This window comes from Clytia hemisphaerica, unplaced genomic scaffold (assembly GCF_902728285.1).
Source record: "Clytia hemisphaerica strain Z4C2 unplaced genomic scaffold, Clytia hemisphaerica genome assembly, whole genome shotgun sequence".
NCBI classification, from domain to species: domain Eukaryota; kingdom Metazoa; phylum Cnidaria; class Hydrozoa; order Leptothecata; family Clytiidae; genus Clytia; species Clytia hemisphaerica.
The window spans coordinates 1755078-1782764 of NW_027103551.1; the positions used below are offsets into that span (position 1 = coordinate 1755078).

Consider the following 27687-nt stretch of genomic DNA (forward strand, 5'->3'; position numbering starts at 1 on the left):
TAGTTGTAGCCTGGATATCCAGGCTGTAAACTATTTCACAGTCTAGTGTTTGATATTTTATGTTCTGGTTTACAGCCTGGTCTCCCTAGTGCGTTTTACATTCTCTTATGAGAATGAAGTCCGCTTGCTTGCGCTCACTTCGCTAAAGCTGTAAAGACCTATTTACATGGTGCAGAGCAATTCTGAAACAAAAATAGGATAATTTTCTACTTGCTAGTAAAGATACAGCTTTCTGTAACATGAAAACATGAAAAAGAAGAAAACAGAGGCGAGTTCATTTTCCAAGAAAACATGGTTAGTCATGATAATGCATGCAAACTTGTTTATGGACTCTGGTGTAATCTTTGGATGTTTTAAATGGTTTTAGATCTATTTTGCTGCCATGGGTTGGCTAGGGAAGCTTTGGAAACATGGATTTGCACTTTCATTCTCTAGGGAGACCAAGTTTTATAATTTTAGAACTTTGTATGTTGAGATAAATTTTGCCTTTTCTTAAATTTCGAGCTTAGCTGATATCCAGGCTAATATAGTTGTTCTTCTTGGGTTATACAAATTTAACATATTCTCTAAAAAAACTAGATTTAAAGGTTTCAAGATAATGTCATAGATCGAAGGTCGATTTTACCTGATTTTTGGACTTTAAATCAATCTTCCCGGTTAAAAGAAAAAAATCTAAATAAGAAAAATTCATTTTAAAGAAAACACGTTACAATTTTCATTCTAATCTCCAAGAAGCATCAACAAAGATAGACTCGTACGAGTACAACCGCAATTATAACCTATGTTACAAAAGGTGCCAGTATTTTTTATAACATTTAGATTTTTTCCGTGATGGGTGTTAACAAATTTAAAAAATAGTCCGGTTCATATTTGTCTGAAAATTTCCACTTTTTGGGAGACAAGATGGAGTTTTTACAGGCTCTTATTTGATTCGGTTGGTCGTTAACATGTAATAAAACCAATTTTTTTTAACTTTTTCTAAAGAACGCGTCATCTCCATTACTTCGTATGACCAATTAGTGAAGTATCTTATAAAAACTCCAGCTCGTGCCACTTTTTGAGATACAGCCAACTCCTTTATAACAAAGGATTTTAAATCGATTTCAATTATTGTATAAAGCTATGAAAACAGAACTTCTTAAATGTGTCCTAATTAAACCACTTTCTTTTTGGTAATGCGCGATCGAACAATCACCAAGATCTTCAGAACATCTTGCATCGTGAAATGTATGACATCCTTTTTTTCCGATCAAACACATCTCTGCATTTTCAGGTTCTATTTTATCACGACTCAAAAAAATCATTTCGCAATTTGGTTCTTGAAAGGTTTTATATTTTATGATGCTATCGTTGCAATAAAAGCCTCTTTCTCTACTTTTCTTTTCACTGAGTTCTTTAAATTCTCTTCTCCCGATGTATTTTAATTCGCAATTACCCGGTATGGTGATTCTCATAAAAAAAGTTTTTCCTTGATCAGGTGTCCACCACTCGTTGGTTTTCAACTGATTGTTCCACCTCATCCAATTATAATTCGAAATTTGGTTTTTCACTTCTCGGGTGTATGATATAAACTTAAAAGGTACATCTAAATCCTGAACTCCTTGTTTAGCAACCAATTGTTTGTGTTTGTCAAAAAGGTGATTAATTTGAGTATTGATTAAGCGTTTTGATGTTTCATCAGAACCTTCTTTAGGTTGAAAATGAAGTTTAATCCAATAGATAATTGTATCAACAATCGAAAACGTATTTTGATGTAACTTCATACATTCGGTTTCAGACTGTTTTAACCGACCTTCCAATTGGTCGATTCTTTTATTTGCTTCTTCCAGTTTTCCTTCCAACTCTTCATTCTTTTGTTTTGTGGTTTTGTAATCATCCAACATCATCAATTGATGCTCAACAACATTCTCCTTGTGGTGCTCCCTCATTTTACCACGCTCAACCTGAAATGATCGAAATTTTAGGACAGTCAGGCCTCTATAACCTTCTTAGCGAATAATTGTGTCTGTGGTTTTTTGAGTATGTTCTGAATATCTGTATCTTACCATTTCATGACAGCCAAGGGCGTGAAAATTACATTCAATTTTCTCATAAAGACAATCTCTCAGTAAATGTTCACCAACCTAAATCATGAAATGATAAGAGCAAAGTAAACTTAAAAGTATCAAGAATTATATCTAGGAAAACGAATAGATTTAAAACTAAAAATATTTTGACCGAAGAAAGATTTGAAAAGAAATTAATGCTCCGCATAATTCTTGGAAAATTCTTAAAATTTTGTAAACTTTTTGAGCCTTGTGATTTTTGGAAAAAGAAATCTGATGCTAGAATTGTCTAGATTGCTTTTGTTAGCCGAAGGCAAGGCAAGCAAAATCTTACATCTTTTCGCAGCACTTGAACATTGCATTCGTCATTTGAACAAACCACTTTCATCATTGGGCATTCATGGCGATGGTTCTAAATTATGAAATGGATATTTGGAATTTTGTATAAAATAAAAAGCGAGTATTATTTAAAAATCTTCTGACTGGCGGTAGCTTTCCGTTCTAGCTTTTACACTACACTAGAGAGACAAATTCCACATCAGGAAAAACTTCAGAAACAAATTTAAAAAATATTCTCGAAACTTTTGGTGAGATTTTTATCAATATCGCATTTTCGAGGTTCTTTTTTGGGGAGGTTTACATTATTGCAGAGTTTCTGGCTTAGGATCTCATTGTCTATATAATTTTCAATATAGTTTTTACCTTCATTTTAATAACTGGTTTTGCCAGTTGACAATATCCACACTGTGTTAAACGATATTTACAATCTCGTTGATGGTTTGGTAAATTTTTTCTCAATTGCATTTTCAAACAGCCCTTGTTTTCGCATGGCACTGTTTCATATTGACATCTCATTTGATGATGGCCCTGTAATGTGAAAAGAATATTGGAAAACTTTCTACAGTGTAATCTGAAAGTTTATTATTATTTGCTCTAAATCACAAAAGGGAAAGCTCTTGTTTGAAACGATGCAGTATTGTAACATTTTCTTATTTTCTGTCTGTGTTAGGGAGCTGTCTGTCTGTGTTAGGGAGTGGTCAGAAAGTATCTACTAGAGGGAGGAGTGGAGGGTATTTCAAAAAATCAAATAGAACCTCTACACTCTAACTGACTGATTAATAAGGTGAGGGTTATACTTACTTTTGGATAAGGGCGACTTGTCACATATAAATCGGGTTTAACTACAACAGTAAATTTCCAGATTGTGAGTGATCCTAAGCCTCAATATCAAAATGTTGTGCACTCATGTAGGGAGGACTACATTATTATATAGAAGGCAGCAAGTGGCTTGATTTCAAACGTACAGGGACAAAGAATTTGGTGACGAGGGAGGTGCGACCATGGTTTGCGCCGACATGAGAAAATTGATTTTGAACTCCTGATTTCCTTCAAACATAGTTCTTTTTCGGACTGATTCTGTCCAGAAATGAGGCTTTCAATGTCTGAATCATATGGAATTTTAAAGTAAAACTTTTCTTTGCATATATAATATCTTAATGTAGTAGGAGTAATATTTTGAGTTCGGTTTAAAGGTTATAATGTTATCAGAGATTAAGGAGGAGCAACCATGGTTTGCGACAGAAGAAAAATTTCAATTTTCAACCACTTCGCTAAAAGCACTATATTTTCAGCTCTTTTTAAAAAGGCTAGTTCCCCCTGAAATCGTTCAGCCCCCTCCTCCCTCTAGTAGACACTTTCTGAACACTCCCTTCGAAACTTCAAAAATAGTCTGAATGGACTCCAACCTGGGCTGGTTATCTTTGGGTGATTCGAAATCATGTTTTGTTTCTTTTTTTACAGTCTGGGATGACCTGTAGCTACGTATCAAGACAAAAAAGGCTTTAACTCTGTTAACCCCAAGAGGGGGAGGGGGTAGAATCTACCACGATGGAGTTCTTTCGGAGAAGAATTTTAACGACTTGAAACTTTCTGGCTTTTAAGAAAATGTTATTAGGAGTACTTGTGTAAATTTTTAGGATCATAGGTCTTCCAGATCAGGTTTTATGACTTTATTGTGAAACATGACATAACCCATCTAATAATAATAATAATAATAAGTAATAATAATAATGTATACAAGTTCAAGGCACACGAGGGCCTCTGAGAACCGGATCTTGATTACAATTGTCTTGTCTCGAATCTTTTCGGATGTTTTTTCCAAGCTTCGTTGAGTCTTTCTTTAAAGATTTTGACAGTCTTTACCTCTACAACGTATCTTGGTAATCTATTCCAGTTTGGTATACTCCTGTAAAAGAACGAGTTGGTTTGTGCGCCTCGGAATCCATCTTTACCAAAATTTGGTATCAGCTCATCATTGTGTCTTCTGTTCGGACGTGTTCGAGTCGATAATTTACTTGGAAGAGTTTTTTTATCGTAGTAGTGGAGATGTTTGTATACTTGGACCATATCACAAAAGAGTCTCCTGAATTCAAGCGTGAGGAGGTCAAGTATGCGCAAGCGTTCTTCATAGGACATATCTTTGCAGATAGGCACGAGTCTTGTGGCGCGTCTTTGTACACCCTCGATCAAATTAACATATTTTCGAAGTTTAGGTGACCATACCGACTGAGCATACTCCAAGTGCGGGCGGACAAACGAAGTATATAGTACTAGGAAGATGGATGGATTCAGATGTTCAAAGCTCCTGTTAATCACTCCTAGTATTGAATTTGCTCCTCGAATGTAAGTTCTGAGTCGATCACAATCCCAAGATCTTTCTCTTCAAAAACATGTTCAAGCTGATTTCCATCCAAACAATATGGATAGGCATGTTTGATGTCAGAGAATTTGCCAATAGTTAGTACGTGACATTTGTCGGGATGGAAATTTAATAACCATTCTTTCGACCACTTGACTAGCGCGTCTATATCCTGTTGGATGGAAATAGAGTCTTCGATAGTGTTGACCTCTTGGAAGATTTTGGTGTCATCAGCAAAAAGGAGTATAAATGATGATATCACTCTTTCAGGAAGATCGTTGATGTAAAGAACGAACAATAACGGTCCAAGGACACTACCCTGTGGGATACCACTAACCACGTTATCCGTTGTCGAAAATGAATTATTTACTTTCACTGATTGGGTTCGTCCATTTAAAAATGATTTTACCCAAGACATTATCGGACCATCTATGCCGTATGCTAATAGTTTCTTGCATAAACGACGATGAGGTACAGTGTCAAAGGCCTTTGCGAAATCAAAATAGATACTATCAATCACTTTTCCCTCCGATGTACTTTCACAGCACGTATCCAAGTAATACAACAGTTGCGTAACGGTGGATCGATTTTTGATAAAACCATATTGCTTGTTCGATAAAAGATGTTGATCAAGAAGATGCTCCATAATATGCTTTCTCACTATTGACTCCATCAGTTTGCATTCTATTGATGTCAAGCTTACAGGTCGATAATTTACTGCAAGATTTTGAGCACCTTTGTTCTTATATATGAGTATTACGTGAGCTTCTTTCCAATCCTTTGGTAGAGACCCTTCCTTTACTGATGTGTTCATTATTACTGCAAGAGGTTCAGAGACGTAGTCAGATAACGACAGTAGCATCTTAGGATGTATTCCATCAGGACCAAATGATTTATTTTGATTTAGATGTTTTATTTCGATCTGGATCATTTCTTTTGTTATATGGATTTCATCGATTACGGACTCAGTTCTTTTCTCGAAGTCCGGTAGTGAAAACACTGCAGAATTGACGTTGAAGTATATTCGCCTTTTCATGGTCTTCATGTTTCAAAGAATTTTTGTCATTTGGTGCCTCAAGTATGATGATACCGTACTGGAAGATTTCATTTTGCTCCTGACATGTAACCAGAAAACTTTTGGTTTTGTTTTTGAATTGTTGCAGATTTTCCGTTCGTAATTTCTATGGGCTTGTGTCATAATTTTCGTCACTCGGTTGTGTACACTGGTGTATTTCACGCGATTCTCGTCTTTCTCTCGCGGTGATGATTTCATCCATTTTCTATGTAGACGCTTTTTCTTTGCTATTTCAGTTCTGAGATCTTTTGGAATAGGAATTCCTCGCCTCCAATCGTTTTGAGCGGGATGAAACGGTTTTGCAATTCGCTTACTTTATTCTTGAAAACTTGCCAAAGTTCCTCGACTGATTTGTCATTAGCCGCATCTAGAAAAATCGTTTGCCAGTTACCTGTTTCAAGATCTTGCTTCATTGCTTCAAAATCAGCATTATCATAATTGTACCTTTCCGATGTGGGCTTTACATATGCATTGCACTTTATGCTAAAGGTCAGGGAACTGTGATCGCTTTTACCCAATGGACTGAGATATTCCAGATTTTGTGTTTGGTTGGCTTCTCCTGTTAGAATGTGATCAACCAAAGATGGTTCATCGGTTCCACGGCATCGTGTTGGTTCGTCTACGTTCTGATGGAGGAAAGAGTCGCGGAGAGTATCTAAGAACTTCTCTTCTTTGCTTTCTTCCTGATGTTTTGTCGTCCATTTTCCCAGTTAATTGTAGGAAAGTTGAAGTCCCCTACAAAGCATTTATGGGAATATTTTTTGATGGATGAAATATCGTAAATGAGCTTATTAAGTCTGATGTTGTTTTCATTCGACATGTTACTGCTGGTAGGGCTGCGGTACATGCATGCAAAAACCAGTAAGTCATTACCACTTAGGCGAACTTCTATGATACAAGCTTCGATAAAGTTGACTTGATTTATTGATTTGGTCACATTAACAATCAAATGCTGAACTGATGCGTGGGCAAGAATGATAACTCCACGGCCAATGTTGGTATCCATATTCGTATGACAAATAACTTTATAATCTTTGAATTCGTACTCGTGTAGTTCTCTTAGTGTTCCATGTTTTGGTTTTACTTCACATATGGCAACAATGTGTGGTTGTTGTTTCTCTACGTTTTGTATAAGTTCTTTCTTTTTGCCTGATGTTGGAATATCAGCATTGCAGTAATAAAACTTGATACCATTTATTGTTAGATCATGGCGAGGGACTTGATTCAGACTTTTTTGATTTATTGTTCTTTTGTTTTTTGTGTTTGAGTGAGATTTTTGAACACAACTTTCTTGGTTGCATTCTCTATTTGGGGTTTCGTCTTGATCTTGATGAGGAAGAATCCGTTTTTTGAATTTCCCCGCACTCTCCATTTTTCATTTTCAGAGTTATTATTTGCGTTACGTTCTTTAGCTTGGTTCGAAAGTTTTTTTAATTGGTTTCTTTCATCGGGTGTTAGATCTTCAGTGATACTGACTGCCCTATATTTTTCAATACCCTTAAGAAGACAAAGATTGCCAAAGAGTGTGGACTTTTCTCTCTCGTTTGAGAGACAAACCAAAAGAGGTCGCTTCTTCTCTTGTGATGGACTTCCAAGACGAGTGACACGCTTGATTTCAACCCGGGAGTGTGTATCTCTAACAAGATCTTTTGCACACTTGAGGTCGTCATTAGTTTCTTGCTCAGTTAATCCGTGACAATGATGTTGGGAGACCTTTTGAATTTATTGTTCTCTTCCGCGTCCTCCTCTCGCCATGCTTCACGAATTGCTTCCTTCGTTGTTGTTTGTTTTGATTCGGATGTTCCCGAGATCTTAGTAGCGTCAGCGTACGACTTATTTAAAATGGATTTTAGCTCAGTTTTGATCAGTGTTTTCTACATCCTCTTTGAACTTTCTCATGTTCGCGTCCATTTTTTGTTCGACGTACTCCAAAGTATGGAGTTCAGGATTCTTGTCCATTTTTTTCTTCAGTTCTGCAAGTTCTTTTTTCTTTGAATCAGCTTCAGTCTTGCTAGCTTCACATTTCTTGAGAATTTCTTTCTCCTTTTCTGCTTTCACCTTTATGATATTTTCACAGTTCGTAACGTCTCTTTTTAATGATTTGACTTGTAGAAGGATACTTGTTGGCAATATTCTTTGACATTTCGACACAGTTTATGCAAATAAACTTGATGCCCTTCTTTTTATCTTTGATAAGCTGTATATAATAAGCTGGAAGTTCAGTGCAAGAGTAATGTACACTTCTCATGCATTCGGTACAGTTAAAACGGTCCTTTTTACGATCTGTGATGCAATGCGATGGTCGGCATGTTTGAATTTCTTCTATGCTTGTATCTAAAATTGCTTAAAACTCAAAATTTCAAAGTGCTGATAACTTTTGAACTATTTATTCAATCATTTTCAAATTTTGACACGTGATAGGTATTGACAATATAAATTTGGAAAAAAAAAATTATTTTGAAAATTTTTCTTATCTTCAGCATAGATTAAAAAAAATCTTTATATTGAAAATGCAAAAGATGCAATTATGTTAAAGAACAGCTTTTATCTTTCAGAATCTTCAAACAGAATCTAAATATCTTTATTGGTTCGACTGTGAAACACATTTTTATAAACCATATATTTGGGCTTTTTTCCGACAGGTGGAAATTTTATGATGAAGTCGTCGTTTTTTAATTTGTGTCATGATGGAGAACATTTTACACCGATGACAATATTTTGGCCAATCTTTCCAGTGGGAAGGGGTTCCAGTGGAACTGTGAGAAGGGGTGTACTTTTTACTTTTGCTTTTTTATAATTTTGATATCCAAACTTATAATTCACTCAATATAGCTAACCTGATAATCAATAATTTTTCCTTGCCATTTGCAGCCCATTTCATGTTTTTTACACTTGACATCTAGACTCGTTTTGACCATTCGATCAATCACTCCTTCGCGATGAATCTAAATAATGAGAGTACATAACAAGTAAAGAATTAATGAAAATATTTCGTTAGCGATTGGCGAGGCGGACGACTAAAATGTTGTTTACATGGCTACAATTTTTCTTCCTCTAGATGTAATCGTGTTCGAGATCTTTTCGTTTTCTAGATCCTTTCAGTGCACTTTGAGAAGCCTAAAAAACTTACCCTTAAGGGCTGTAACTACGATAGGTCGCTTACATTGAGTGCCTCTCCGTCACCTCCTCCTAGGGATTCGATTCTTTTAGGGGAATTGTTTTGTGTGCTTTTCTCTTTTCGCTCATATAAGAGAATTATCAAGAATCTAAACAGACGAGTAGAAAGCTTTTTGAAAAATTTTTCATACCTTTTCTGGGTTATAAACAGTATTACAATTTGGACACGTTATCGGTCTAAAATATTGAAAAGAAATTAAGACATTCAATCTCTTAAAATGTCATCTGCACCTCTCCACTAAAGGGGTGAATGTGATGGAGCCATATGCCTCTTTATTTTAGTTTGAAAATCAAAGGAAAGTATAAATTTTACAACTTAATGAGATTTAAAGACAAAGGAGGAATTTTTGGAGACGAAATTACGAAATGTTTATAATTATATCAACATTATTTAAAAGGAATACACGTTGTTTTTTGTATGACGATGGCCTGACAGGCTAGAGCTAAATCCTGGTATGTAATACATAATAGCAATTGCTTAGTAAAAGCGCACATATATGATACAAAAACGGTTCCAGATACCTTTTTCCACTCAATTGTTCTGCTTGCCATTGGGTGAGACAAACGTAACAGAAAGCGTGATTGCACGTTGTTGAGTAAGGATCACGCAAAATCAAATGACATATTGTACATTCGAAATCTGTGCCTTGTTCTTTCTTAACAAGGTCGAAATCATACCCACGGTATGCTTGAGGATCTTGACCTTCTGCCATTTTCAGAATTTAGTTGGACTGTCGAATTTAATCTAAGTAAAAATTTCTCAATACACTCTATCAAACCAAGAAAGTTGATCAAACTCGTAAATAACAAATTTGTAAAAGAATACGTTTAGTTTTGCTTTCTTGTTTACTTTGAGCAAAGAAGTAGTAAGAGAGATAGAAAAACATCGCCTTTTGTGCTATTGTAAAAACGCAAGTTGTATTTGCAGGTGATATACTGTAATTAAAAAATCCCCCTTACAAAATCACACGTGATATTGTGGACGACAATTCTCGGGATTTGTCGTCCTGGTTTCTTGTAAAAATCATGAAATATCGTAAAGAGAAACGTTGGGAAAATCAAAACAAACTTTTGAACAAACCAAACAGACAAAACTGCAAGATGGCTAACTACTCACAGGAGGATCTTCAAGAAGAGAAATATCTATTACTTTTGCAAGAGATGAATATTGATGACGAGATTCCAATCGAGTTAGAGGCTTCTTCATTTCAAAGTCAGGAAGTTCTCATTCCTGATGATATTTCAGATGGAGATCTAAATAGCATAGGGTTTGATGAGTTGGAGAAGCAAACCATTCCAGATATTGACTTTACCATAACTCAACAAGATGATAATGAAGATAGTGATAGTGAAGACAATGAAAATAGTAAAGATGACGATGACTCAGATGGTGAACCTTCTTACAAAAAACTCAAGACAGTTTTAATATGTAACAGCTGTGGCAAACGTTATGTTAGCAATTATGGGGGGCCCCCAGCGGTTTGCGTGAATGCGTGAATAGGCTTTTTTGGTTGCGTGAATGAGTGAAAATCGAAAAAAAATTGCGTGAATGCGTGAATTGAAAAAACTTGCGTGAACGTGAAAACCCATATTTCTATTGCGTGAATGCGTGAATCTGCCCTGTTTTTTGCGTGAACGCGTGAATTTTTCCTTTTCACAGTTTGTAGAAAACCCCAAGGTGCGCACCTATTCCAAATTCAAGGGATGCCAGGTGAAGGTGTACAAAAAAATCAGCAACTTCCAAATTCTCTATTTTATAAAACGATTCATGATTTAGATGCGCTTTCTAGCAATCTAGACACCTTAAATTTCCAGATTTTTTCGCTCGGGCCAAACATGTATTGGCCCTCGAATCTTAAATAACTCTAATTTGCCCCCTTGAAAGTGTTTGTTTAAGATAAAACCATGTTTATGCATGATGAGTGATCCAGGGCCAGGGCCATGGCCAGCCAGGGCCAGAGTCACTGGGGGAAGGAGGCGGCCATGACTTCACCACGTTTTTGCAAATAAAAAGAAACTTATTTCAAAGAAACTTTTACCCATGATGTAGACTTTCGATAAACTGATTTCTTGGCAAAATTAGTCTGAAATGGAGTCGTATTTAAGCACATCAGAGGGTTAAAATATAAATTTTCTCCTGTCGGCGCAAAACATGGTTGCGCCTCCTTAGTCACTATGTTTTTCGCCCCTCCACGTTAGGAAATTAATTCGCGAGCCCTGATTAAAACCTTTCTTTTTAATTTTTTTTTTGATCGTTTCGCTCGCAACAAATGTTCATTCTTTTACCTCATTTTACAAGCTATCAAGCGATCGTACCTTGCCTCTAACGAATTTAGACTACATTCTTTTTCAATGGTGTTAAAGAGAGCATTTTTAGCCAAACGCGAGTGACAGAAATGCAAAAATTTCCTCTCTGCGTAAACCATGGTTGCGCCTCCTTACCCCTGAGCTAAGCATCATGGTGTCATACTCGAGTTTGTTTGACCTATTTTTGATAATGTTTAAGCTATTTTTTGTACAAAAATTCGCCTGCGGCGCATATCCTTTCACTTACTATCGCGATACGTTAACTGCATGTGATTAAAGTTGAAAAATTACGTAACGCTTTCTATTTGAGGGCTTCTTATGACACTATCAACCACGGTGTTTTATAGTCAGGTCTACAGGAAAAAATCACTACTGAGTTAAGTCTTTCTCAAGTGCATGACGAGATCCGGTCGAATAATATCTCGAGTACAGCCTTGTCATACTTTTTTATGCAAATCGAACGTTTTACTCCATAATGGCGGAAATTACGTAAATTACGTAACTTAGTGAAATGTGCAAGACCTCTATTTTTGACATTTTCCCCGATTTTTTCCGAAAATTTTCCCGATTTCCCAAAAAATTGGGTTTGCGTGAATTTCGAGAAAAACTTGCGTGAATGCGTGAATTGCGAAACATTTTTGCGTGAATGCGTGAAATTTGGGTCCGCTGGTGGGGCCTCAATTATCACTATCAAAGGCATGTTGAATCATTGTGTGGTAAAAATTCAAAGAAAAAAACAAAGAAGAAAGGTGTGTGGTCTATTATTTTGTATCAATAACTTTTACTTCAATAAACTGCAATAAATCTAAAGGCTTTCCCTCTAATTTTTACTAGAATTATGATTAAATTTATTTGTATGTGTTATAGTGTATGTACATTTGAGTTTTAAAATATGGTTTACAATTCAATTCATTTCACAAATTTCTAGCACAAGGTTTGAGTTTTAAGGTTGCCTAGAGTTCACTTAAGTTCTTCAACACTGCTGACAACAGAAAGTTTTATGTCATTTAATTTTTTTTCGGGTTCAATGACGTTATGTATACAAGATATTGACATGATCGTACTTTATCAAAAAGTCTTTACTAGCATCAAAGAAAATAAAATTTACAATTTAATAGTCGAAGGACATAAAACAAAAGGCAATTACATTGCAGAATATGCTGCTGATATGCTTGTTATGCAAGATAACCCAACCACTGTTCAACTTTTTGATGACACCGTTAAAGTGGTATTCAATGAATTGTGAAAAATTGTTGTTAACGACTCCCATTCTCGAGAGCTATTCCATCGAGAAATCCATAGGATTGTTCTCACACCCTCCAATAGATGGAATGACATATGTTTAAATTGGAATGTGGACATTGAAAGTCCAATTTTTCAAACATTCTTTCATAACATAATCTCAAATATTGAAATCCTAATCATGAAACAGAACAACGAAAAGATTGAGGAAAGAGCCATTAATCATGATGATATTGAATTGACAGAGAGAGAACAAATGGCAATTCGTTGTGTGGCTGGTTTTGTAATTTATGCACTCGAGAAACATTACAAAAGACTTAAAAATTCTCAGATACGTGAAGCTGGTCAATTATTCTTTAAGTCCTGCTCCCTCATCAACAACAATGATATTAATGTTAAAACTTTTCGACAATGGACTGAAAGGTTAAATAGGGGAGGCTTAAAAGTGGTGACTGATGATGTTTACGTGTTGTTCAGGCGCATTGAAAAGTCTGTGCAAAGAGTGCTGAACAAAGATTTTATTTGTAACTACCGAAATGCTGATCTCCGAGAAATTTTAGAAGAGCGTATTAAGGAGGATCGTTTTGTGGCGTTATCTTGGGACAGTCTCGCACGACATACTCCAAGTACTGAATTAGCCAAAGTACTTAGGCGACAGATAATTATGAAATGGGTAGATATCAGGGCTAGGTCATTTGTGAAGAACTACATATTGATTGTACGATTTCATTTTATATATTCTAGTTTTTTAAGTTAACTTTTCATTTTTGGGTTTTCTTAATCATCAGATATGTACAGTATTGCAATAAAATTGTTGAACTTTTTGTCCTGGAAACAGCCTAATTTCTAACTTTTTTGAGGAAAAAATCCTAACAGGCCTGTAGCAAGTGGGGGGAGCAGCGGGCATTTGCCCCTCTATAATTTTTTCTAAGTAGGTGACTTTCAATAAACTTAAATTATTTGCTGTATTTTCGAAGGAAACACCTGATTTAGATGTTAAATAAAACAAACAAGTTTGCTTCTATGGATTGTGCCAAAATTGTTTTTTGCCCTTTCAAATGTAACAGTTATATATTTTTCTATTTTTATTTCAAAAGAGGGAAAGTTTCAAAAAGTTTACTGTGATATATCTTTATCAATAATAAGTTATAATTTATTTTGAAGCCTATGAATAATTTTTTTGTCTACTTTTATTGGTCTAATGAAATAAAAATGAATGTTCTTTCTGTTACAAAAGATTTGACTCTCAAAATTTAGTTCTTAAAGTTTTATTTTTCTCAAAATTACAAACTAGAGATAAAATATTGATAATACTTTTGATTGAATAAATGGACTGTTTATTATTTTTAATTTTCTTCAGAGAATTTAACATCAGGCCTGTTATTTCATTGTAATTGTTTTAATAATTTTCCTATTCTTTTAATGCATGTAATTTAAAGTGAAAGTTGGACTATTATTCCCTGTCATCCAATCATCCAATAAAAAACTTCTGTCTCGGTTTACTTTTATTCCCCTAAGGTTTTTTTCACTGACTCTGGATAAGTTTTCAAAATTTCGAAAAACCTATTTAATGTTCTAAATGCACTCATTTTGTAAGAATCTCATGGAAGTAAAATTAAGACTCAAACTAATTTTTTGCACTTTCAGCCTCAATTTTTTCTTGCTTTACAGTAGGTATTTTAGGTCATGTTTTCCTTTATATCTACCTTTGATAGACATGCCAGCCTTAAATTTGTTCTTATTTTTTTGGCTATTTTGAACCTTGTTTTATATAAAATTGTTCTTATAAAAAAGAGAGTAAAGTAACGTAATGCTGATGAAGTTTGAATAATTTTTTTTGAAAATGAGAGTCTCGAATAAACGTACAGGGATGAAAAATCAGACTTCAAATTTTTATTGAAAAAAGTTCGCACAAGTTTACAGGGGTAAATAGGGGTAAGATTGCATTACTTTGAGGAGTAGAATAAATCCCAAATGTTAAGGCTTGCTAATAATTGTTCTAGTGAAAGATAGGTAGTTCAAAATCAGGAAAAAAATCAGCCAAAATAATCATCGTACCTATAGGTTTATTAGAGACCCGAGAGTACGTTTAAAGTTTTACTTTTGCTTGCCTAATTGTAAGTAAATTGCAAACGTTTATTTGAGAGTTTTTCAGCAATAACAACTGATTCTTTTTCGTTCACTGTTCTACAAAGTGTGAATACAATATGATGTAGCAATATATTGTTAAATACAAAAAAAGCTTTATAGGATATTATAAACACTCCCTAAAAAGAGAGTATTGAATGTTACAAGCAAATCTAAGTATAATATAATAAATTCTCATAGTTCTTGACTCAATTATTTGTAAGGGAGAAATTTACAAAAAAGGCTCGATATTTTTCTGCACACACCATTTTTAAAGGTTGTACAATGAAAAAAGGTAATTTTTCCAGGAGTAGAGAAAAATGTTCGAAAAGTGTAAGAGTGCACTTTTTTTTGTAACCAAATAAAAATATTATTTGAGAAAAAAAGGCATCTTTAGAGAACCTGAATACCTACTGAGTGGTGAAATTATTTACATAATTACAAGGGAAGAAAAGTCTTATTTTTCACCTACTACAAAATTAAAAAATAGCTTTATAAAATGCAAAAAAAGAGAGGAAAGTTTCTCTGATTCTAAGTTCATTAAGTCTTTCTTTTTTTCGATTTAGGTGCTTGAGGTAGGGCCCGAGTGTCATTTACATCAATCTTTAATCGTTCCTTATCTTTGCCACTTGCATTTCCGTGTCTAATAGTTTGAATGAGATCAGATCCCATGTTATTTAAAGAAATTTCCTGTTTTAAAAATTGTTTGTAAGTAGGATTTTCATTGTTTCCACCTGCTCTGCGTTGTCTCCCAAAATGTTCTTCAAGTGGGTCCTGTGAAAACTTTTCACTCAACAGGAATGATACACCTTCCTCGTCTAGCAACGTATTGGTGAGGTCGATGAACGAATGAACTAAAACAAATAAAGAATGTAAATTTTAAGTGATGATCTCAAAGACAACACTTCCCATTCAACCTAATTATAAAGTAAACCAAAATTCGAATGTATTAAATCAGACAGAATCAGAGGGAAAATTTTGATAAAGCGAAACAACAAAACATACTTGTCATATACCATCCTTGCTCTGTTTGAAGACTGAGACAACGTTTTCCCTGTTCCTCTTTGGTGAGAACGGTTTGACTTTCTGCCTCTATTCACCATTTCTTTAGATAGTCAAGGACATCAAGTATAAACTAAAAGTGAAAGAAACAAGCTAAGAATGTATATCCTGATATATACAAATTGGGAGCAAAAGTTTGTGGGAACTAATTATTACGATATTTGAAGATTTTTGCTTCAATCATAATAGATTTCGCAAAATTTTTGTAATAAATAATTCAAACAATGATCAAAATTCATCATCAAAAGTTAGTTTCCACACAAAAAATTGTAATTATATGATGCATATACAAAATACTTAAAATTGAAAAAAATTCAAAAAGTATACCTTTACTCTTCCATCTTTCTCGATAGTGCTTTTTCTGTATGGTGCTCTGTCCGGTTTACCATAATTCTTAGAAACAATTCCATTCAAACAATCAAACAAGCGGTCGAATTTTTCAATGAAATCCTGTGTTCATTTAGTGTAGAACTTCTTCTGCTTTTCAAGGGCGATGGCAACTCTAGTGGGGGGCGTACGAGGGTCCTGGACACCGAAATACCGACAGTTTTTCACAAAATTACCGCAATACCGACACATTTTTTACGAAATACCGACACCGACATTTTTTTCAAGCTGTCGACAAAAGATGAATAGTATTTCCAAGTAGATAAAAAATGTTAGATAACATTTTGCTTATTATCATGTTTTTTTCAAAATTCTAATATGACATATCACATAGGAGGGATTTTTGAGAAATAACCCTTGATTTTAGCACCGTTTCTTTGACGTTTCGAGAAAAATTACCGTATCACTGATTGAAAATTTAACATTTTCCGTCACCGAAAAGCATCTCAAACACCGAAATACCGACACATTTTTTGTTAATCACCGAAATACCGACGCAAAAAAAGGTCAATACCGACACACCGACAAACTGGTACGCCTCCCCCCCCCAACTCTAGTGCTGAGAACCTAAAAATAATGAAAATTACTTATTAGCTTTAATCACACAAATTTCGAAAGTCTAAAAGATTATATTTATTCAAATATTATTTTGGAATATATATTTTCTGAAGAGAATTTCTTTTGTAAATTTTCTTAAACTTAAGATTTTTTAGTATTAACTCGCCTGGTCGACCAAAAAATAATTAAAGTAATACCTGGGTTGCTAGCTTCACTTTCATTCTAAGACGAGGTGAAAGTCTCACATGATCTTCAGTGAGCTGTGGCAAGAGACGCAAGCCAAAGGGTTTTTCAGTTAGATCCCAATCATACACTTGAACTATGTGATTCCAACTGATGTCATGTTTGTCGTACTAAAAGTGAAAATATGGCTATATTATATATGCCTAAAAAGCGCCCCCTCCCCATTTGTTAATTTCTCGATTATTTTTCAACCCCTGGATCTTATTAGGACACCCCCGTTTTTGAAAAAAATTCCTAGCTACCCAATAAAAAGGCCCTTATTTTGCTAATTAGCCTAATTTTAGTCAATTAGTCAATAAAATTTAAAAATAAAATTTAAAAACAATTTCCATGGCTAGAAGTTTGGGCATTCCTACAGCAGATGTTGATAACATTACTTCGCTTTAACGTTAAACAATTAAAATTAAAGTCAAACCAAAAATGTCATAGACTGTGAGAAAATTTTTAGCTGTACTCACATGAAGATTTCTTGAGTTGCGATTTCCGTGGGAATTTTCAAGATTATTTCGGGTAGTCTTGATAAGGTGACAATAGTCAGAAAAGAAATAAATCTTTCTTGACTGATCAAAAGGATTTTCTGTCCAATGTACTACTTCACGGTCAAGTGGATTTGAGAAACTTTCACAAATTTTGAGAATTTTCTATTCGGTGATGCACCATCGGCTATCCAAGCTCTCACTTTGAATCCAATGCATTCAAGAACATTGGTTGCTTCCATGCAAGTTGGATAGCTGAAGCTGATCACATGTTAGGCCTTGTGAAGCAACATGACCAAATGGATAATGTAAATTCGTGAATATGCCTCTGACATGAAGACATTCACATACCTTGCCAAATCTCTCTCCTCGTCAGTTTTTCAACCATTCTTGCAAGCTCATCATTAATATCTCCCATCTCAGCAAATCCAACAAGCTTTCCCGTTGCTCTGTCATAAACCAAATCTCCCTTAATTTTCATTTCATCAAAAATTATGGAAACGTTTTTTTCATACTCCTTTAGTTCTTTCAGTTTCGAATCTTCAATTAAACGTGCTATTATGTCAGGATTAAATCCACTTTGTGGTGTCGTAAAGTTTGTGTATTTTCTGATTGTGTTAACACAAGGAAGCATGAAAAATTTGTTTTGTTTGTTAATGAGCTGCCTGTATGCTGCTGGTGATGAATGGTATATTGAAAGGGCAAACCTTACAATTAAAGGGTGCCATCTCATTGATCTTGCATCTTTCAAGGATGCATATTTTGCCTGTTGTTGCCAGAGTAACCACTGAGGTGTTCCTTCCTCAAAACCGGGATCATCTTTCTGAAGTACGTCCTTTACCATATCATGATGAGTTTTATCAAGTTGAACTCCGTCATGTGTAATCATCTGATTTATTTTATCAGTGAGTTGAATTGCTTGGTTGATAGCTGCTCTTTTAACCTGTTGACAGTTCTTTACCTTTTCAATGAGTTCCTCTTTTGAAAGGTATCGTAAATTTACATTTGAAGTGTCACTTGTACGACTTACTGTAGGTTTTTCATTTTGAGTCACCAAACGTTTTTCATAAATTTTACACTTTTTGTCCAAAGACAAACATTCAATGCAGATATTACTATCACCCTTGAAAATAACTGGACAATTTGGGTGGCGAAAACTGCTGATGTGTTGGCAGTTTCGACCAGTGCAGCAATACCTCCATCAGGGGTTTTAAAAGGTTGTTCAATTTCCAGCCTTTGTTGTATCAGGTTTGCAAATTTGGTATTTCCTCTACAAACATTTAATTGTTTCAAAGTTTTTGTAAAAAATTCAATATTGTCATCATTCAATTGCGAATGTGGAAATTCACTTTTTATTTCAAGTGAGGGGATACAGTGTTAATTATAAGAAATTTCTGAACTAGGAATGGATTCTTTAAGATTTTAACCCTTTAACGACTGCGTCTTTTTATTTGTCCGTGCCTAAAATACCGCGGCCTTTTGAGTGGACTATTCTTAAAATACCAAGCCTTTTTGCCTTTTTTTTGGAAGTTGGACTAATTGAGGTATGCATTACAAATTCTGTGTCTCAAGTTGAATTACAATTTGAAATTTTACATGAAGACAGTCTGATAGTTTTTTGTTTCCCTAATAGATTTTTATCATTCAATGCCAATTATTTTTGGAAATTTGTATTCAAAAATGGTGTTTCCATTTTGGCGAGATCGTATGGACCATCTCAAGTCAAAACCCCCAAAAATCGCCTAACTTTTTCAAAAGAACTTTTTTGACTTTAACAAAGGATAAATAAATGAGGTTAACTTATTTTTATTTGCTACTTTACATGCTAACTCAAAATTTATTCAGGTTCACAATGATATATACATTATAGAGGTTAAGTGTTGAATTTAAAGAGATATTCTTGGTCAAAGTAGGGTTAAAAATATGAGGTTAACTTGCACTGAGGTTAACGTAATGGTCCTTAAAGATAGACCAAAATTGGTATGAATGTGAGGTTAAAGTAAAAATAAATGATTGGGTTTTACTATTTAATGATTGGGCAACAAGGTAGGCTAGAAAAAATGAGGTTAACATTTCAAGTAGGGTGTAAAATTTGAGGTTATTTCACAAAAACACCCTAATTGTGAGGTTAACAATTATATTTCAGTCTAATTTTGGATATCAGACAAACAGTAGCCTATTATCAAAAACAACTAAACATGAAAATTATATTTTGGTATAAAAAGTGAGGTTAACTGGTATATTAAATTTGAGAGACACAAGTACCCGAGGAAGGGGTTGATTTTAAGCTTTCAGATAACCTCATAAAAAGGGAAAATTGTGTGATAAAAATAGTGGGATCCATTATTCAATGGTTGAGGAACAAGGTAAGGTAGAAAAAATGAGGTTAATATCTTAGTTTGGGTACCAAAAGTGAGGTTATTTGTGAATTAGGCTTATAGGGTTTTTTAATTCTTTGTTGTATACTTTAATGACTTATAAATCTGTTTTTGATATCAATACTGAGCTTAAAAGTAAAGCTTAAGTCTTAATTAAGTCTGAATTAAAAATCTTTGAGGTTAACTTTTTATCGTAGAATACCTTAAACGTTTTTCGTTCAGTTGTTTAAGTTTGAATGTATAAACTAAAACATCCTACTTTTTCAGGTTGTTTAACCTCATTTTAAGAACCTTTTTGGTCTATTTCATATTTCTTTAGCTTTATGAAAACTTTTAAAAAGTAATTTTGTTCCTGTAGCTTTAATAGAATAGAACTATTTAGGTCAATTAGAGAAGCAAATTTCTCACATTCCTTAACATTGAGTTCTAATTTTAACCTCAATTTTTAACCCTACGTTAGAGCAAAGATTGTCAATTTCATAAAAACCCTATTGATCTAAGCTTCTAGTATCATTTTACTTTTGTCCCATAACTTAATACACATGCTAGCAGAAGATATGGTTAAGAATGTGAGGTTACTTGTTACCATTTTTTTAACCTCATGAATTGCACCTTTCTTGTGGGAAATCTCTAACCTTTTTTAAACAAGCTTGATATTTGAAGCCTTTTTGATGACTCCCTAATAATTTTTTCCCCAATAATTCAATAAGCGTCTCTATATTTTGAGGTTAACAAAAGTCTATAAATTGTCATATTAACCTCAAATAACAAACCTTTTTCAAGTTTTTTTTTCATTTTTGGGTATAAGCCATCAATTATGATCAACCCTCAAAATTTCAACCTTTTTAGATAAAAAATGAAGATTATATGGCCAATTATGTAAATTTTCCACTTTTTCCTCAAAAAAATTAACTTTTTCTTAGGCGACATTGATTTGAGATTGTCCGTATGTTGTCTCAAATTATAGCTTTAAGGAGAACATTCTCTCTTTAATGCTAATAGTAATACGTATTTTCAGACAACCAAAGAGAAAATCATGATACTCATGATATTCTTGATATTCATGACGTAATGTTTTATACGGAAGCACCCCAAAAGGAGCGGGTGTTTGCTACTAATTTTGAATTTAACAATTAAACTAGTGGTTAATGCCCGGGCTATTTTGCATGCTTCCATAGTGTAAAACATTACGTCATGAATACCATTAGAGATTTTTCAAACCGACTGCTGCGATGGAGTGTTGGTGAGAGAGGGGAGACGATAAGAGAAGTGTTGCTATTTATGAATGCTACTTCATTCATTGCAGAGTGTACTACAAAGCAATAAACCTGTGCACATTGTTTGTTTGATAAAAGAAATTCTCGTTCGGAGCCTTCTCTGCGATGAGGTATGATTTATAAATAGCAACACTTCTCTCATCGTCACCCCTCTCTCACCAACACTCCATTGTAGCGGTCGGTTTGATAAATCTCAAATGAGAAAAGACAATAATAAGAACAGATCCCTCGACGGTAATGAATTTTGAAATTAGCTGTAGATACTGGGTCTGTGTACAGACAACGCTTACAGGGAAAATGCTGAAAGAGTTTGGATTTATATTCTTCAGGGATATCTGTTTGCCAACTGAGATTTATTGATATGAAACTCTTAACAGCATCTGTCCTCTTGGACATGTGGTGTTATTTATTTGCTTCACGAAATTTCACTAACGGTCGCGTACGTGACTGACTAAACTGGGATTTACTGATATGAAACTCTTAACAGCATCTGTCTTTTTGGACATCTGGTGTTATTTTTTTGCTTCGCGAAATAATCACTAACGGTCGCGTACGTGACTGACTAAACAGTCATAACTTCAAGGGTTATTCAAAAATAATCGGCATTCAATAGGAACTGTTTCAATTGAAAATCTTTTGTTGTATTTATGAATTAATACATTTGTATTCCCGGGAAAAAAGTTTCAAAAAAAATTTCTCACAAAAATAAAAACATATCTAGTTGTAGCCTGGATATCCAGGCTGTAAACTATTTCACAGTCTAGTGTTTGATATTTTATGTTCTGGTTTACAGCCTGGTCTCCCTAGTGCGTTTTACATTCTTATATGAGAATGCAGTCTGCTTGCTTGCACTCACTTCGCTAAAGCCGTGGAAAGACCGATCTACACGGCGCGGGGCAATGCTGAAGCAAAAATAGGAGTCCTCCACTTGCTAGTAAAGATACAGCTTTCTGTTATGTATGAAAACATGAAAACATAGGTAAGTTCATTTTCCAAGAAAACATGGTTAGTCACAGTGATAATGCATGCAAACTTGTTTATGGACTCTGGTGTAATCTTTGAATGTTTTAAATGGTTTTAGATCTTGCAAGGCTTTCTTATTTTGCTGCCTTGGTTTGGCTAGGGAAGTTTTGGAAACATGGATTTGCACTTTCATTTTCTAGGGAGACCAAGTTTTATAATATTAGAACTTTGTTTGTTGAGATAAATTTTGCCTTTTCTTAAATTTCGAGCTTAGATATCCAGGCTAATATAGTTGTTCTCTGGTAAAAATGTTTAACGTATCCTCTTAAAAACTAGTTTTAAAGGTTTCAAGATAATCTTATAGATCGAAGGTCAATTTTACCTGATTTTTGGACTTTAAATCAATCTTCCCGGTTAAAAGAAAAAAATCTAAATAAGGAAAACTCATTTTAAAGAAAAAGCGTACCAATTTTCATCCAAATCTCCAGGAAAAGGGAAAAAAAGAGACTCACATGAGTACAACCACAATTATAACGTGTTACAAAAGGTGCCATTATTTTTTATAATATTTTGATTTTTTCCGTGATGGGTATTAAAAATCTAAAAATAGTCCAGTTTATATTCATCTAAAAATTTCCACTTCTTGTTTGATTTGGTCGGTCCTTAACATGTAATAAAACCAATTTTTTTTAACTTTTTCTAAAGAACGCGTTATCTCCAATTAATGAAGTACCTTATAAAAACTCCAGCTCGTCCCACTTTTTGAGACACAGCCAACTCCTTTAAAACAAAGGATTTTAAATCGGATTTTAATTATTGTATAAAGCTATCAAAACACAATCAGGCCTTCTTACATGTGTCCTATTCAAACCAATTTCTGCGTAAACTGTTTTCCTAATTAAACCACTTTCTTTTTGGTAATGCGCGATCAAACAATCACCAAGATCTTCAAAAGATTTTGCATCGTGAAATGAATTCCATCCTTTTTTTCCGATCAAACACATCTCTGCATTTTCAGGTTCTATTTGATCATGACTCAAAATAATAATAATTTCGCCAATTTGTTGAAAAGTTTGATATTTTATGATGCTATCGTTGCAATAAAAGTATTTTTCTTTACTTTTCTTTTCACTGAGTTCTTTAAATTCTCTTCTTCCGATGTATTTTAATTCGAAGAAATTACCCGGTATGAAAATTCTCATAAAGAAAGTTTTTCCTTGATCAGGTGTCCACCACTCGTTGTTTTTCAACTGATTGCTCACCCTAATTATCCGATCATAATTTAAAATTTCTTGGTTTTTCACACCTTGGGTGTATGATATAAACTTAAAAGGTACATCTAAATCCTGAACTCCTTGTTTAGCAACCAATTGTTTGTGTTTGTCAAAAAGATGACAAATTTGAGTATTGATCAAGCGTTTTGATGTTTCATCAGAACCTTCTTTAGGTTGAAAATGAAATTTAATCCAATAGCTAATTGTATCAACAATCGAAAACGTATTTTGATGTAACTTCATACATTCGGTTTCAGACTGTTTTAACCGATCTTCCAATTGGTCGATTCTTTTATTTGCTTCTTCCAGTTTTCCTTCCAACACTTCATTCTTATGTTTTGTGGTTTTGTAATCATCCAACATCATCAATTGATGCTCAACAACATTCTCCTTGTGGTGCTCCCTCATTTTACCACGTTCAACCTGAAATGATCGAATTTATATGACAGTCAGTCTCAATGACCTTCTTAGTACTTAGTGTCTCTTAAAAAAGTTGTTAACTGAGGGTTCTGGATAGAATCGTTTCGGTTACAAAATTCCATTGACCCAAAATGTCCTCAGCTCTGATTAAAAAAAAGCGTGATTTTCCAGGCGGCTGTCATCCTCTAACAAATCGCGTACAAATCTTTTATATTCTATAGCCAACTGTAGTTTTGTAAAGGTCTACTAATCAGTAAATTATGGATCTGTCCATTATGCAGGATTGACTGGAAATATTACTGTTTTGAGTATGTACTAAATATCTGTATTCTTACCATTTCATGACAGCCAAGGGGGCGATAATTACATTCAATTTTCTCATAAAGACAATCTTTCAGTAAATGTTGACCAACCTAAATTATAAAATGATAAGAGCACAATAAACGTAGAATTATCAAGAATTATATCTAGCAAAACGAATGGATTAAAAACTAAAAAGATTTTGACCAAAGAAAGATTTAAAAAAAAATTTAATGATCGGCATGATTCTTAGAAAATTCTTAAAATTTTGAAAATTTGAGCCTTGTGATTTTTGGAAAAAAAAATCCGATACTAGAATTGTCTAGATTGCGTTTGTTAGCCAAAGGCAAGGCAAGCAAATTCTTACATCTTTTCGAAGCACTTGAACATTGCATTCATCATTTGAACAAACCACTTTCATCATTGGGCATTCATGGCGATGGTTCTAAATCATGAAATGGATATATTTGGAATTTTGTAAATAAAAAGCGAGTATTATTTAAAAATCTTCTGACTGACGGTAGCTTTCCGTTCTAGCTTTAACACTACACTAGAGAGTCAAATTCCACATCGGGAAAAACTTCAGAAACAAATTTTAAAAATATTCTCGAAACTTTTGGTGATATTTTAATAATCAGTATCGCATTTGCGAGGTTCTTTTTTGGGTTTACATTATTGCAGAGTTTCTGGCTCGAACCTCATTGTCGTACAACTTTCAATATAATTTTTACCTTCATTTCAATAACTGGTTTTGTCAGTTGACAATATCCACACTGTGTTAAACGATATTCACAATCTCGTTGATGGTTTGGTAAATTTTTTCTCAATTCCATTACCAAACAGCCCTTGTTTTCGCATGGCACTGTTTCATATTGACATCTCATTTGATGATGGCCCTGTAATGTGAAAAGAATATTGGAAAACTTTCTACAGTGTGTAATCTGAAAATTTATCATTATTTGCTCTAAAACACAAAAGGGAAAGCTCTTGTTTGAAACGGTGCAGTATTGTAACATTTTCTTATTATTTTCTGTCTGTGTTAGGGAGCTGTCTGTCTGTGTTAGGGAGTGGTCTGTCTGTGTAAGGGAGCTGTCTGTCTGTGTTAGGGAGTGGTCTGTCTGTGTTAGGGAGCTGTCTGTCTGTGTTAGGGAGTGGTCTGTCTGTGTTAGGGAGCTGTCTGTCTGTGTTAGGTAGTGGTCTGTCTGTGTTAGGGAGCTGTCTGTCTGCGTTAGGGAGTGGTCTGTCTGTGTTAGGGAGCTGTCTGTCTGTGTTAGGGAGTGGTCAGAAAGTATCTACTAGGGGGGAGTGGAGGGTATTTAAAAATCAAATAGAACCTCTACACTCTAACTGACTGATTAATAAGGTGAGGGTTATACTTACTTTTGGATAAGGGCGACTTGTCACATATAAATCGGGTTTAACTACAACAGTAAATTTCCAGATTGTGAGTGATCCTAAGCCTCAATATCAAAATGTTGTGCACTCATGTAGGGAGGACTACATTATTATATAGAAGGCAGCAAGTGGCTTGATTTCAAACGTACAGGGACAAAGAATTTAGTGACGAAGGAGGTGCGACCATGGTTTGTGCCGACAGGAGAAAATTGATTTTGAAATCCTGATTTCCTTCAAACATAGTTCTTTTTGGACTGATTCTGTCCAGAAATGAGGCTTTCAATGTCTGAATCATATGGAATTTTAAAGTAAAATTTTTCTTGGCATATATCATATCCTAATGTAGCAGGAGTAATATTTTGAGTTCGGTTTAAAGGTTATAATGTTATCAGAGATTAAGGAGGCGCAACCATGGTTTGCGACAACAGGAGAAAAATTTCAATTTTCAACCACTTCGCTAAAAGCACTGTATTTTCAGCTTTTTTTTAAAAGGCTAGATCCCCCCTGAAATCCTTCAGCCCCCCTCCCTCTAGTAGATACTTTCTGAACACTCCCTTCGAAACTTCAAAAATAGTCTGAATGGACTGCAACCTGGGTTGGTTATCTTTGGGTGATTCCAAATCATGTTTTGTTTCTTTTTTACAGTCTGGGATGACCTGTAGCTACGTATCAAGACAAAAAAGGCTTTAACTCTATTAGCCCCAAGCGGGGAGAGGGGGTTGAATCTACGACGATGGAGTTCTTTTGTGTATATCTCGGAGAAAAATTTTTTAACCGTCTTGAAACTTTCTGGCTTTTAATAAAATGTTATTAGGAGTACTTGTGTAAAATTTTAGGATCATAGGTCTTCCTGATCAGGTTTTATGACTTTATTGTGAAACATGACATAAAACCCATCTAAAATCGCTTAAAACTCAAAATTTTAAAGTGCTGATAACTTTTGAACTATTTATTCAATCATTTTCAAATTTTGACACGTGATAGGTATTGACAATATAAATTTGGAAAAAAAAAATTTCTTATCTTCAGCATAGATTTAAAAAAAATCTTTATTGAAAATGCTAAAGTGGCAATTATGTTAAAGAACAGCTTTTATCTTTCGGAATCTTCAAACAGAATCTAAATATCTTTATTGGTTCGTCTGTGAAACACATTTTTATAAACCATATATTTGGGTTTTTTTCCGACAGGTGGAAATTTTATGATGAAGTCATCGTTTTTTAAGTGACGTCATCAAATTTGTGTCATGATGGAGAACATTTTACACCGGGGACGATATATTGGCCAATCTTTCCAGTGGGAAGGGGTTCCAGCGGAACTGTGAGAAGGGGGTGTACTTTTTACTTTCGCTTTTTTATAATTTTGATATCCAAACTTATATTCAATCAATAGCTAACCTGATAATCAATAATTTTTCCTTGCCATTTGCAGCCCATTTCATGTCTTTTACACTTGACATCTAGACTCGTTTTGACCATTCGATCAATCACTCCTTCGCGATGAATCTAAAAAATGAGAGTACATAGCAAGTAAAGAAATAATGAAAATATTTCGTTAGCGAATGTTGTTTACAGGGCTACAATTTTTCTTTCCCTAGATGGACTCGTATTCGAGATCTAATCGTTTTCTAGACCCTTTCATTGCACTTTGAGAAGCCTAAAATTTACCCTTAAGGGCCGCAACTACGATAGGTCGCTTACAATGAGTGCCTCCCCATTACCTCCTCCTAGGGATTCGATTCTTTTAGGGGAACTGTTTTACGTGTTTTTCTATTTTCGCTCATATAAGAGAATTATCAAGAATCTAAACAGGGGAGTAAAAAGCCTTTTGAAAGATTATTCATACCTTTTCTGGGTTATAAACAGTATTACAATTTGGACACGTTACCGGTCTAAAATATTAAAAAGAAATTAATACAATCAATCTCTTAAAAGGTCATCTGCACCTCTCCAGTAAAGGGGTGAATGTGATGGAGCCATGATATACCTCTTTATATTAGTTTGAAAATCAAAGGAAAGTATGAATTTTACAACTTAATGAGATTTAAAGACAAAGGAGGAATTTTTGGGATACGAAATTGCGAAATGTTTATAATTATATCAACCTTTATTTCAAAATTATGTAAAAGTAGGAATGTTTTTTGTATGAGGATGGCCTGACAGATCTAGAGCTCTAAATCCTAGTATGTAATACATAATAGCAATTGCTTAGTAAAAGCGCACATATATGATACAAAAACGGTTCCAGATACCTTTTTCCACTCAATTGTTCTTGTTGCCATTG

General features: G+C 34.4%; 3 protein-coding genes across 3 annotated transcripts in view; 1 reads left to right on the plus strand and 2 right to left on the minus strand.

Annotated features, from left to right (window-relative positions):
* Positions 1-27687, plus strand: part of LOC136800103 (dynein heavy chain domain-containing protein 1-like) — a 186787-nt gene that overhangs the window by 81752 nt on the left and 77348 nt on the right. The gene's annotated exons all lie outside the window — the stretch shown is intronic.
* On the minus strand, positions 763-27314 carry LOC136800240 (TNF receptor-associated factor family protein DDB_G0268444-like). The gene is made up of 6 exons (XM_067056861.1): positions 27250-27314; positions 26802-26909; positions 24741-24905; positions 24377-24454; positions 2046-2123; positions 763-1943 (listed from the first exon to the last, which is right to left on the minus strand). The coding sequence occupies exons 2-6, from the start codon at positions 26880-26882 to the stop codon at positions 1104-1106; spliced, it is 1242 nt and encodes a 413-aa protein (XP_066912962.1). The 5' UTR covers positions 26883-26909; positions 27250-27314; the 3' UTR covers positions 763-1103.
* LOC136800081 (RING finger protein 151-like) lies at positions 2172-9742 on the minus strand. Its single transcript, XM_067056691.1, has 6 exons — positions 9518-9742; positions 9127-9172; positions 8656-8763; positions 2748-2912; positions 2380-2457; positions 2172-2177 (listed from the first exon to the last, which is right to left on the minus strand). Exons 1-6 carry the CDS (start codon positions 9706-9708, stop codon positions 2172-2174), a joined length of 594 nt encoding a protein of 197 aa, XP_066912792.1. The 5' UTR covers positions 9709-9742.